This window comes from Rhea pennata, chromosome 3 (assembly GCF_028389875.1).
Source record: "Rhea pennata isolate bPtePen1 chromosome 3, bPtePen1.pri, whole genome shotgun sequence".
NCBI classification, from domain to species: Eukaryota; Metazoa; Chordata; class Aves; order Rheiformes; family Rheidae; genus Rhea; species Rhea pennata.
In genome coordinates, this window is record NC_084665.1 from 109,424,178 (window position 1) to 109,437,196 (window position 13,019).

At 37.9% G+C, this 13,019-nt stretch overlaps 1 protein-coding gene across 4 annotated transcripts in view; it reads right to left on the bottom strand.

The window, feature by feature from the left end:
- MYT1L (myelin transcription factor 1 like) overlaps window positions 1–13,019 on the bottom strand; it is a 127,828-nt gene that overhangs the window by 13,010 nt on the left and 101,799 nt on the right. For all 4 annotated transcript variants that reach the window (XM_062571140.1, XM_062571139.1, XM_062571138.1 and 1 more), the window contains exons 15-16: window positions 11,041–11,124; window positions 9,226–9,447 (exon numbers count right to left, since the gene is read on the bottom strand). In XM_062571140.1, coding sequence (XP_062427124.1) covers window positions 9,226–9,447; window positions 11,041–11,124 — 306 coding nt within the window. The remainder of the gene's footprint in view (window positions 1–9,225; window positions 9,448–11,040; window positions 11,125–13,019) is intronic.

The window sequence follows — 13,019 nt, forward strand, 5'->3', positions numbered from 1 at the left end:
TTCAAACAGAAGAATTTTAAGAACGCTGCCAGGTTGCCCTTCAGTTGTGCACAGTAGTCCTGTGGCAAATTTACACTTTATTTTGTTAATTAAAGTTGCTTAGTCAGCAAAAGGGCTCTATGGGTGGGCTCCTTAAAACACTGCTAAGGAGCTTTGACCTGTATCATGCATTAATAGGCAAAGAGCTTTTGTCTCTTGCCCAGTGGTGCAATAACTGCTCAAAATTCCCTCATTTCTTCTCTGATGAGTCTGAAGGCATGGCAGCATGCTATGTGATATGCTGGGGGCCCTAGTACCAAGGTGCAGGGAAATAGGGTGCACTAGAGGATGCCAGGGTGCCTGTGACCGGAGTCCCCCTGGCTGGGGGCACAGTGCTGCTTACTGCAAGGGTTGCTACCTCTCCTGCTCTGTGACCGCATACAGCAGAACAGGTGACCTGAAAACCAGTGGATTTACCAGTCAGGAGAATAGGGCATATAGCAACATCCTCATGTATACTATGTAGGGTGTATCCCTAGCTACATAGCTCTGATCAGTGCTTTTTGGCAACTAAAAATTTCAAGGGACCTATTCAGTCACCAGTGCCCAGCTAACTTTGGACACTTAAAATGAAGCATAGGCGCACCAGGCATTTCCATTGCTAACGAAGAAAGAAAGATACTTCTAGAGGACAATTCATCCCACCTGGAATCTAAAAAGCCATCCAGTGATCTTTGCTTCTTTTTATGGTTTACAGCTGGAATAAGGGCAACCAGGCTTATAACCAGAAAGCTTCTGCTAAGTGCCTAAAATCACAGGTATATCACACTGCAAACACATGTACAAATTACTGTCTGCTGCTGTTTGTCAGGTCTGCACAGCAAAACTGGTTCTCTTATTTATGATGTGCAGTCTGCTTTTTCTAATCATAGACGAATCATAGAATGGTAAGGAAGGGACCTCTGGAGATCATCTAGTCCAACCCTCAGCGTAGCCCATACGGGGATTGAACCCACGAGCTTGGCATTAGCAGCACCACACTCTAACCAACCGAGCTAAACCTAAGGTGTATTTCATGTTATTTTCTCCTTGCATTTCCCAAGGTAAGTAAATCTTTTAAGTCCTTTTAGATCAGCTCTCCATTAAGTGTCTTTTTAATAGACTGCACATTTAATTAAAATGTCATTTCATCCTACCTTTAGATCGTAATGAAAAGAGCTGGCAGAACTACCACAGTTAAAGGGACTAACTCGTTCAATGACTGGGCTCTGCATTTAGTTGCTTGTCACTTTTGCCAATTTTTAACTGACCTTAACTGTCTGCTCAGTTTTTCTGAGTGTTATAGAAACAAATCTCTATTTCTCAGAATATATTTGTATAATTATTTCTCAGAATATATTTGTACAATACACAGTGTTTTGACCATAGCAAGGGGAAAAAAATCATCCTGACAGGCTCTCTAACTCTCCCTGAATTGGAGCAAAACTTGGTATTTCATGAGGTTTAGTTCTGAGTTTAGAGATACATCTTGCTGTCCTCATGAAAATGAATGTAAATTTGGCTGAAGTGCAAACCTTTGCCAAACTGTCATTTGAGCACGCTCAGTTCCAGTGTTAGTGTTTGGCTGCAAAATTCTCCGTGTATTTTGTTTCTACAGTCAATGGATGCACTCCAGGCCTTCCTCAGCCCTCAGTCCCTCTTGCGGATACAGGGCCAGGTGGGATGAGCAGAAGACCAGTGAGACTGTCTTGTTCTGCAGGGCTCAGGAGAAGCTACCTGTCTCAAATGCTGAGGACTGGTAAGCACAGAAGGAAGAAGGAAACACTGAGCAGGAGACCCCATGTAAGAGAAGCCAGCACGAGTGCAGTAAGAGGGGAAGAGGACAAAAGGAGAGGGGTGCTGAAAAGGAATTTAGAAAGACATTTCTTCCCAGAGCTGATAGGTGCACACTGAATTCTGCGTCTAAACTGATCCTAGAGCAAAAAATCCGTTGTACCAGAAGATCCACTTCATAAATTATTGGTTATGACTCCAGAAACCAAGTCTACAAACTAAGCAGGGCCTGGACACAGCCCCAGGCATTGCTACGTTCAACTGCTAGCACAGCTACAGTACGATTTTGGTTCAGGCCAGCTAGCGTTCTGCCACACGACGTGCGGACACTGCTTTGGAGGGTAGCATTATCCACTGATCCCAAAGACAGTTCAGACAGAGACTGTCCCAGGCCCGCTTTACTGCCCAGCTTAGCCTTAGAGTCTGCTTTAATGGAAATCTAGACCAAACTGTCACGTTGTGTAGTATAATAGTTCTTTTCTTTATAAACATTTAATTGTCATATTTCTCTACTTTCCTTCTTGGAAATCTGTCAGTGTATTTGCATTCTCTAATCTTTCAATAATGCAACCATGACATTTATCGTTAGTTCATTGTAATTATTGTCAAATGCAGTGAGTTTGTTAGTCCTTTCCTACTCTTAATACTGTATGACCTTCTCCTGAGGAGTCTAGAAGACCTAGAGCTTCTAGGAGAAAATAAAAGGCAAAAAGCAGCAAAATAAATCAATGGCAGCCAAAGTGATCAGACAGATTAAAAAACAGCTTTAAGAAATCTACAAGGGGAAAAATTGAAATGATGAGAGTTAAGAGTGAATTAATGTTGACTTAAATGTGGCACTCTTTTTTGCAGCCTACAGTAGCAAATAAACAAAACAAAAGAAAGTATTTGACTTGACAAGGGGCTTGGCTAGAAGTAGATGCAACCAAATAATAAATAATAAATAATAAAACAAATAATATACACATATGAAGCTTTACTGTATTTTTGTTTCTTAAATATATGAAAAGAAAGATGCAAGAATATGAAAAAAGTCTCTTCTGGAAAGTTTTTACCATTTTCAATGTTATCTTCAACATTGCATAGGAACACCACACCATGTTTAAGTATTTTTTAAACTTTAGTTCCCTCCAGATATGATTGCTGGACATTTAAATTCCTCATAAATATGATGTCTTGCCACTTTAGAATATCCTGAGAAAAAGTTCAGGAATCTGAATTTGCTTTTTAAAAAATATGCTCATAATTATTTTTCTTTTTTTTTTCCTTGTTTTACACAAAGTCTTTTATCATGACTTTACCATTTCTTACATTTTACATTGTGGATATATTACCTTCTGATGTCTTTATGTTGCCTTAGCCCATAGTGAAGTGTATGTTAGATCTGTTTTTTTTTTCCATAGATTATATTTTCAGTTGTTTAATAAAGTTTCTATTTTTTCTCTCTGTATTTATTAGCAAATATCAGAAAACATTTTTTAACATTTCAGCTTTTGTTTCAAATAAGATTCTTATCCTCCCAAAGAGCCAACTCCTGCTAGGAACTAATTACCCCCACCTAAATTTCAGGCATTTTCATTTCTTCAGGAACTGAAAGGAGCAGATGACACTTGGTATCTCAGGCAATTTAAGGTAATTTAAGTCCTGCTCTCTTATTTATAGGTGTCGTACAATATTGCATCAAGAAAAAGGCTATTCCAGGTCCAAGACCCTGCAGGACTGATTTTGTTCAAATAACAGAGGTTGTAAGCCTAAGTATACCATCTGAGTGCTTCTCAGTTTCAGTCAGCTGGTAAGGGACATTTATCATCTTTCTCATCCCTCGAGAGCATTTTCCTTCTGGGCTGCCACTGCCCCTCCTCTCCAACTTCACTTGCTTGCTTCCCTCCCACACTTTCCACCCTTAGATGCCCTTAGCCTCCTCAGAGACCCCTCTCTCACAGTCTGCTGCTGCTACAAAAGGGCAATGACCTTTCTAACCGCACATCTCATTTCTAAAAGCCTCTTTCACTGAAACAGTGCTGAGTACTTCTGTGTATTTAAAGGTTTAAGCTGAGGAATGTTTTAGGAATGTTTTAGGAAGGGTGGGTGTGACTTCAGATGCACAAACAGCTCTACAATAATTTAGAAGCAACTTTGCAGTCACCAGCAGATGTTTGGAGTTGTGAAACGTCAGGATTATAGAACTACTACTCCTTTGAATCTCTTTGAACAGTTAAACAACTGCCCCTTGAAAAGCCCTGCAGTAAGGTATCATTCTTTGGACATAGGCTCAAATCACATCCAAACCATCAGGAGATCTGACAGTAGATGGCACTTGCAAGCCTTCCCTTCCAGAGCTGAGGTCAACAACACAGGCTTCTGAGGCAAAGTCTATTTCTAGCAAAGCATGTTTCACAAGAAATAAGATACTCACATGAAAATCGACATATACATTTGTTTTATTTCCTGTTGGCCATCTCCTGGATGCTTTGGGAGTCTGGGAACTCTGAAGTTCTCTGAGAGAGCTGGGTGTTCATGGCAGTCTGCAAGCAAGCAGCTACTGATGGCAACTACTGTCTTGCATTTCTTCCTTTTTCTAATCTGCCTGTTCCCAGGCTTCGCCATGGAGCTGGGTAACTTAGACCTGTGACTAGCCCAGAATTTTCACAGGAAATAACATGGGTATTGCTCCTTCACCTCAAGATGAGTATGTGAAGTGATGACTTAACAGAATGCACTGTTGTTATCTTCCTACAGGCTTTTGAACAACCTTACAGTTACCTGGGCCTTTCTGAGTGTAAAATGTATAACCCATTACAATCATATGTAAATATTTTCCATAATCACCTCACAATTTGTATATTCTTTCCTTCAGAAGGGAAAAGATCATCATTACTGGATGACATCCATTACTTGTTTCCAGCACATCTAAGCATTTGGCAAACCCAGTGCTTATGCCCCTTCTGTTCCAATACAAATTCTCCTCTATATGTTTTATTTATTTACAGATCTTGGAATCCCACTCTTTTCAATGAGGATACAGGTACAGGAAAGAAAAATCACTTTTTCCCCCATTTTCCTCTCTACTTGTTAATAATATAAGCACTAGTTTGTAAATCTACAGAAGAAAATACTTAAAATTTGGTTGTCTCCTGTAGCTATACTAGGATATATTTTATTTGGTAAAGCGAATTTTAAAGATATACTAGCATGTTTGAAATGGGTGAATACTGATTTAAACAGAAGTGCGGCAGGAGATGGGGGTAGGAACATTGTCCTATATCTAGGAAGGCATTTATGAATGTAAGTTCCACTGAAGTCAACACAAACACATTTCCTCTACTGTAGTAAGGAGCAGGGCTGTTGAATCCAGGTCTTTTCTGGGAAAATACACATGCAACATAATATTAGCAATGATGTTGTCCAAAAAATCTTTTTATATCAAATAAGAGGATGTAAGGGCCTATTCAATAACCAGATTTGAGAGCTGTGATGTAATAACCAATTTCATTTCACTACCTATTCACTAACTTATTTCATATGCCTATTACTGCCTACCTGCTTATGTTCCTTCCAATTCATTTTCATATTGCTAGTAGGTCACCTTCTTTCACACTGGCCTCTCCTCCTGACACAGGCTCTGTTTTGGTGCATAGGGCTCTTAATTCTCTGCTTTAAGTCCCTCCTAATAACCCTCTCTTGCCTGTCCTTCATACACAGAACTCCTTGACAAAATAAGACTATTTCTAGTAATTTCTACAGACAGCCATGGAGAACATTAAATAATCAGAACCCTTTCTTGCTGTCTTTGTTCATACAGTCTGATTCAAAACTTACTGAAATTTGTGACTGTTTTTTCTACTACTTCCACTTTCCACTACTTATTTCTACTTCAGAAACATTTACATACAAATATACATACATTTAAGTTTTACATCACATGATATCAGCTGGAACAAGTTTTACCAGATCATCTCAAGGGTCTACTGATATCAACTGAATTACATCATGGGTATAAGCATATATAAGCATATATAAGTGTTTTGGCAGCCCTAAGAATTCATTGCATCAAAGACCTCAAAATCTATATTTTAAATTAATGCAACAGTTGGCCTCATTTTAACAAAGCAGTCTATTGGGCAGTATTTGAGAGGCAAATTGAAAAGTGTTGCTGTTTCCAGAGTATTACAATTGCTTGGATGCTACTACATTAACAGTGGTCTGCAAATAGAATGTAAAATCTCCAGCAACTTGTTAAGGACTGCAGGCATGCAGTTAATATATATGCCTAGAAAAGTCTACTAATATAGAAATATTTTTATTAGGACAAAAAAGAAATCATTCATCAGGACAGAAGTGAGCTGTACTGGTAAAAGTGAAGACTAACTACTGCTGCCCTAGGAACTTCTACTGATTCAGTTAATGGTCACAGTCTTACTTCCTCCCCATCCATGCTGAATACAGCTGTATCTGCAAAAGACTTCATAAACGTGGTCTCAGGCTGTAACTGGCATACCATAGCTTCTCTTCAGAAGGCTGTGTTTGAGATTTACAGATGTATAGCCACAAAGTAAAATGTTGTTAGAGGTAGAGAATGAGACCACAGCCTACTAAAAGGGATATGCTAAAAATTAGGGGATATTCCATCCTTAGGCAGGAAAGGCATAGTCTGTAACTTAGCTGAGATTCAGCTCCAGATAAGACACATAACAGGTGTGAAAACCATGCATGTCTGCATATGAGCTACATGTCTAAGCTCCCATGGAACTAGTGCTCTAGGGCACATACATTTTACCTGCCTAGGTCCATTTCAAGTACCCTTGCACATCCTGTATAGCTCTCAGCTGTCATAATAAAAGAATGGGAGTGTCTCACAGATCTTAAGTAAGTCATTTTTGCCAGCCCACAAGGGACATCCTGCGTGCCTCAAGAACATTTCAAATAGCATAAAGTGCCTATATGTAGACAGTGGCATCCCACTCCTCACTGACACACTCAGTGGCATTTAGGACACAATACTTCTGATCAAAAGAAGGTCTTTACCTGTGGGTAAACTGAACAACCAGGGTCTGCTGACTGCACTCACTAGAAGAGGAGTATAAACACCTTGTTCACCACAAGTAGAATTGTAAAGCAGGTAAATCATCTTAAAGCTCAATCCTACCCTTCAAGTTTGATTCAGTTGTCTATACGTAATGTCACTTGAGATACCCTCAAGAACTGAATACACATCACCAAGAGTGGCAAATATGACACTGGACCTGCCACAGATCCATGCCTTTCTGAGCAGCAACTGGAGGTAGCTAGGTAAGTTACTCAAAGACATTTGAAATGGCTCTAGATGCCCTTCTTTGGGCAACTGAACTAAGTCTTTTTAACAGCATCTTAACAAGTCTACAGAAATGAATCATAGTTTTAAAATAATATTAGTTGTTACTAATATTGCCACATCTTATGGAAGCTTCAAGTAATTGTTAAACTTGCTCACAACAGCTTAGATTATTGGTACTTTGTTAACTCAAGACAATTAAATAAGATCAGTCTATCTCAGTCAGTGTTTTTAAATAAACTTTCATCTTCTGCTGCTGTCCTCTAACAATGTACCTTTTTGCCCAACAACTGGTCTTATAAAGTCTAAACTTTTACATGCCTAAGTGTCTGCTCAGGATAATGAGACTCAAGAAAGCACAGGTTGCTCAATGTCATACTTTGGTATCTCTAATGCAAAAAAAAAAAAAAAGAAAAGAAAAAATGTTAGTTCTGATTTTTTCATGAAAATATTCCTATTTAAAAGTTTCCAGATACCATTTGCCCTGAATTTTAAAAACAGTTACATTCAGGATTAGTACATTCCTTTAGAAAGTTAGTGCTGGTAGTTGCAGCAATTTTCTCTATGTTAAAAACTCCTCTATGAAAGCAATCCTTCAGTAATTATATTGTATTGTGCCTATCAATTAAAGGTAAAATAATTTCAAAATTTTAATGGCAAATCCATTTACTTAAATCAGAGACCATAAAGTAAATGACTATCATTATGAAGAAAGTTAAACTGAAATGCAGGAGTTAAAACTGTCATTTTACTGAAAGTTAGGCACTTAAATCCACATATGAACATCAGCAGAACGGTCAGATACTACACAGCTTTTGCATCTGCCACTCCCTAAAGCTGTGCTGCATGCTGTGCAATACTTTGGACCAATTAGGTCCATGGGTCATGGACTGCAATCTCTTCATGGTAGGTACCATACAAACACTGAGTAAAAAGACCTCTCCTAACCTAAACAATAAATACCAGCTATGTGCACAAAGTCTGGAGAGGCTGCAGTAAGGCTAATGGACTTCTGTAGATCTTTTTGTTGATTTTAGGTATGCAATCCTTATGCGTTAAAAGTTTCCTTTGGATTTTAAGGTTTTTGAGTTAAGGTATAAAGGACTGTAAAAGAAAGACTCAAAGAGAACAATTATAAATAAGAGATGGAAGAATAAACAAACTTTTCATTTCTATAGCTAGAACTGGCAAAACAAGATCAGGCTGGTTTGGTTAACCAGAAGGTGCAGAAGTTCCACTAAGGTCTGTCTGGAGAAGGGTGACGAATTAGGCATATCTGTTTGGCCTATTAAGTAATAGAGTTTTATGTTAGCGATTGTATCATTGCCCTGGCAATGACTGCTCAGAATGACTGCAGACTTGCCCTGGCATCATCGACACGGTCATGCGGAGGCTCCTATCTAGAGCTACAACACCCTTGCTTCCTCATTGTTTAACATCTAAAATGAGGGCAAGATTTATCCCTAGTAGACTGGTCACCTGCTTATCTTCCTTAATCCCTTAAAAGATATGAAAAATTTCATCACTGAAGTTACTGTAATTTTGATAAGTTTATTAAAAATTGCACTTTTTATTTCTTTTGTTAAATATTTTATTTATTTTTATTTTCCCGTTTTCTATGTTTATTGTTATGAGTGAACACAGAATCACAGAAACATTTTCATTACCAAATGAGTTCAAATACTTTGTTTTTATGCAACTAGTTCTTTAATTGCTTTGGCTCCATGCTCTGATATTTGGAAATCAACGAAGTCTTCAGCATCTCTAAAAATCAAGAGGATTCAGATATATGTCACAAAGTGTATCCTAAACAAATTTGTCCGCAGTCACTCAATAAGGCAGTAACAGATTTACAGTTAGTATAAAAGCACACTTTATATTCTACGATTTTCTGTGTATTATACGTACAAAATGCAGGTCTCCACCTGAGAGGTCTTGAACTTAAAAACTCATGAGACTTGATCTCCAGTTATCTGGAGATATCAAAAAAACAAAGTCAAAGGTAACAGACAAATACCATGACAAGAAGCCATATTTCAAATCATGTTAATCTAACTGAAATCAATAATCTTAAGTGAAAAATATAAACCATAGTTACTCACCTACGATGAGTAAGAAAACTACCACTGACATGTCCTGAGCCATCACATCCTGGAGTTGGACATGACATTCCTTCCGTCTTCACAGACTTCCAAGAGAACTGTGAGCCATTTAGGTATCCATCCTTTTGCCTTTTGGCAGCTAGAGGACACCCTGATGCACTGCGATGGGATGCATATTTTCCAGTTATATGACCCTGACCATCACAACCAGGAACTGGACATCTGGATAGCAGATAGATGAGATAAACTTTATTGTCTTGCCATCATATACCTGGTAGCCTCTACAACAAAGTCAAAATAAACCCGACATGAAAAGAAAAGAACAATCATGCACTGTGGTCTTAAAAATATTGAAGATACCCTTTAACGGGTAATGCTACAAACAAAATTGTGTTACTATGAAAAAAAAATCCCTGTTCTTTGATAAACCATAAGGACATTAACCAGTAGATGAAGTCAAAGTTGTTGCTATGGTGCAATTGTAACAAAAGGAGTGAGATACATGTTTGAAATGTAGGTATTGATTACAATGAATATCACACAGGAATTGAAATGGTGGCTACTGAGCTCCACTCAGTAGGTAAATTGCCCATAAGAACTCTATAAGCATAAAATCCTACTTAGGATAATCCTTGGCACATTTTAAGCCATCTAAAGGAGATGAACATATTAGGTATAAACAGAGCTGATTGTAAAGAGATCCTTTTCCAAATTGAAAGGATGTTGCCATATTAAATATCAGAAGATAGATTACCCAAGATGATAGGAAACCATGGCACCTACTGCATCAGAACCTGTAAAATGGTGAGCACCTTTAACCACTCTCTGAATAGGGGAGTGTATAACAAACTATATGCTAGAGCCTAGAGAGATCAATGAAAGCAGTTCCATATTTATCTGATGTTTATCCTTACTGAGGAATTTCCCAATACACACTTACAAAAAACAAACAATCAGGGTTAGAAAGAACACGCTGGCATCTTCAAAGTGAAATGTTTTTTAAAAAAAGATGTTCTTTCAGTATGACTACTACATACCACATGTCAAAACATGGCAGGTAATTTCATTGTTTGTCCTATATTAAAATATAGTCCTATACTATATTTTGTCCTATACTAAAATATACTAAAATATTGCTGCAACTCTGCACTGAGGATCTAGTCCTGAGAGGTTCTGAGTAGTCGCTAGATCTGCAGAGTGCAGTGGCGACCGATATCAGACTGTCTTGCGAGAGGCAGCAAAGGCCTGTAGGCAAGCATCTATTCTTTTTGCAAGCAACTCTCTAAGCAGTCTGATTCTTAGCTGTAATCTCATATAGATATTCAACTCTTTATCCCCATAACTCCTTTATTTAGTGGGTATGGTTTGCCAATAGTATACAATCACTTAGTAGGGTATTTAGGGGATAAGAATTTAAGTAGTTTTTGAATTTTACATGAAAAACACACCTATAATTGTTCCTAAATTACACAGGATCAAATCCTTAGCTAGAACAATTCAGCACAGATCCTTAATTTCTTCAGTCACAGAAGTCAGTGTGACCAGCGCAGAATTCCTTACTATTACTATTTCTCACTGATTCTATGATTTAGAGAACTAGGTGTTTCATCTTAAGCTATGCTATTTTGTTGATTCAAAGAAGATTATATACAAACTATTGTTATCTTTGCTTTTGGATAACTATAACACAATGAAGTCAATTTCTTAATAAAAAAATGAATATATATACATACATATACATATATATACATATACATATATATATATATGACCTTATAAAACACTTGTAGGCCATTTGACAAAATTTGTTCTCACCTAATTGGCTCTTGATCTTCTTTGTCTTCCTTGCTTTGTGCTATCCTGATTCCACTTTTCTTTGCTCGCGGACAGCCTGAAAGACTAAGTGAAAGAAAAAGTTTTAAAATACAATTTCTCATTCTTGGGTACAGTTTACAAGGAACACACATTGCATATGAAAAACTAGCAGGCTAGGTATTCCTGTCTGGTTTCCAAAATTAAAGCTTAAGTGTTGTAAAGAATTAAAGTCGACTGGCAATATACAACCACAAGGGGGAATCCAAGCATCTCAGTTTGCAATAGCAGGGCAGCACTGGAAGTGCAGTGGAGACCACACACCCAGGCAGTCCCTGAGGAGCCAGGGAAGCAGCTCTAAAACTCGCTGCCTATTAATGCCTCCAGCTGACTCAGCAGCAGCAGCGACGGGCTTTAAAAGGAACAGGAGCCAGGGAAACAGTACATCCTGCGTATGTCTGCGAGGGAACGAAGAATAGGCAGAAAAAACAGAAGAACTCTTCGGAAGCCTTGGTAGCATTAAAGATTTTCTAGGGGAGGATATTAAAACCACTACAAAATCTTCTAAAATGTCACTAACGGATCCTATAGAACTGTTGCATAAAAATAGGGAACAGCTAATAGCTGTACAGTGCCTTTCTAAAAAAGAATTTAAGTATTCAGACTTCCAGAAAAAAAGGTTTGGTATCAACAAAGTTACATTTTAGGCTAAGTGATGTTATATATAATTAGATGCCGAGAAGGTAGCTTTTACTATACAAGATGGAAAGATTTATCTATTCAAGGATCTTATAAACTCAGCTTTCCCCTTACATGTGATGAATTTATTACAGAAACCATTTAGTAGACTTGACAATGACTTTAATAGATATCCCAAGGTAAGAAGGCGTTTTTTAAAGTAGTTGCTATCATCTCTGTCAAGGAAACAAATATGTATATGCAAAAATTATGCTTAATCTTCAATGTAAATGTTATTTCCATCTTAACACGTGGACATAAAAAAAGAAATTCAGCAGTAGAACAACACCTTCAAAAGTACTGAGATGAGAGACAAAATATTGTTACAAAAGAAAAATTCCTCAGAGCAAGAACACGAGATAGAAGATTAAATTTTTATTTTCAGCATGACAAAAGGTACTTTAACGTTGTATACTAGGTACTGTCACTGGAAGAAGAGATAGAAACAGTGAGTAGCAACATTTTCAGTTATTTGATCTTGTCAAGACCAGAGAAGACTATGAGGAACAAGTAGAGAAAAGGGAGATACAATCACAAATAGAATTCTGTGCTAATAAACGAAAAATAGACCACAGACAAAGACAGAGATGACATGCTGTAAAATCATAAATAAATCAATTAAAAAAAGGAGCTGTGTTGGCACATGATATTGGCACATGATATATTACCTGGCAACTTTCAATGAGATGACATTATAGCTGTTGTCTATAACAGAAAATGGAAGGGTCTTTGAACTGTCCTCTTCACGCAAGACCAGCAAGCTCACAACTGCACAGCTGAACAACTTCAGCACAACAGAGCATTTCGGTGCTTGGGTCTGTGCTCTGGCCCCATTTTACTTCCTAGTATAAATGTATCTATCATTTTATTTTTTAAAGAAAGCTGCTGTTTCAAACTTGCATAGTGCATGCTAAAGTACTGTATTTCCCTGTGCATAAACTGAATCTCAGAAAATCAACACCACTTAAAAAAGGTTTTCTTTGAAAATAACATTCTCATCATCTATATGAAGACAGAGGCAGGAGGGTAAGAGTCTGAGGGATCTGAATAAGAGGAAACAAGCTCTGAGACACGGAGGCAGTTTGGGAACAGATCTGTCCATTGCCCTGTACAACCTGGACTGCAGAAAGTGAAAGAGAGAGGAGGAGACAGGAGTTACAGGTGCCCCTTGGTTATGTGTGAGACTCCCATGTGCTGCTGGGGAACAATCAGGTTTTGCATCCAAAAACTAAATAGTTAATAGG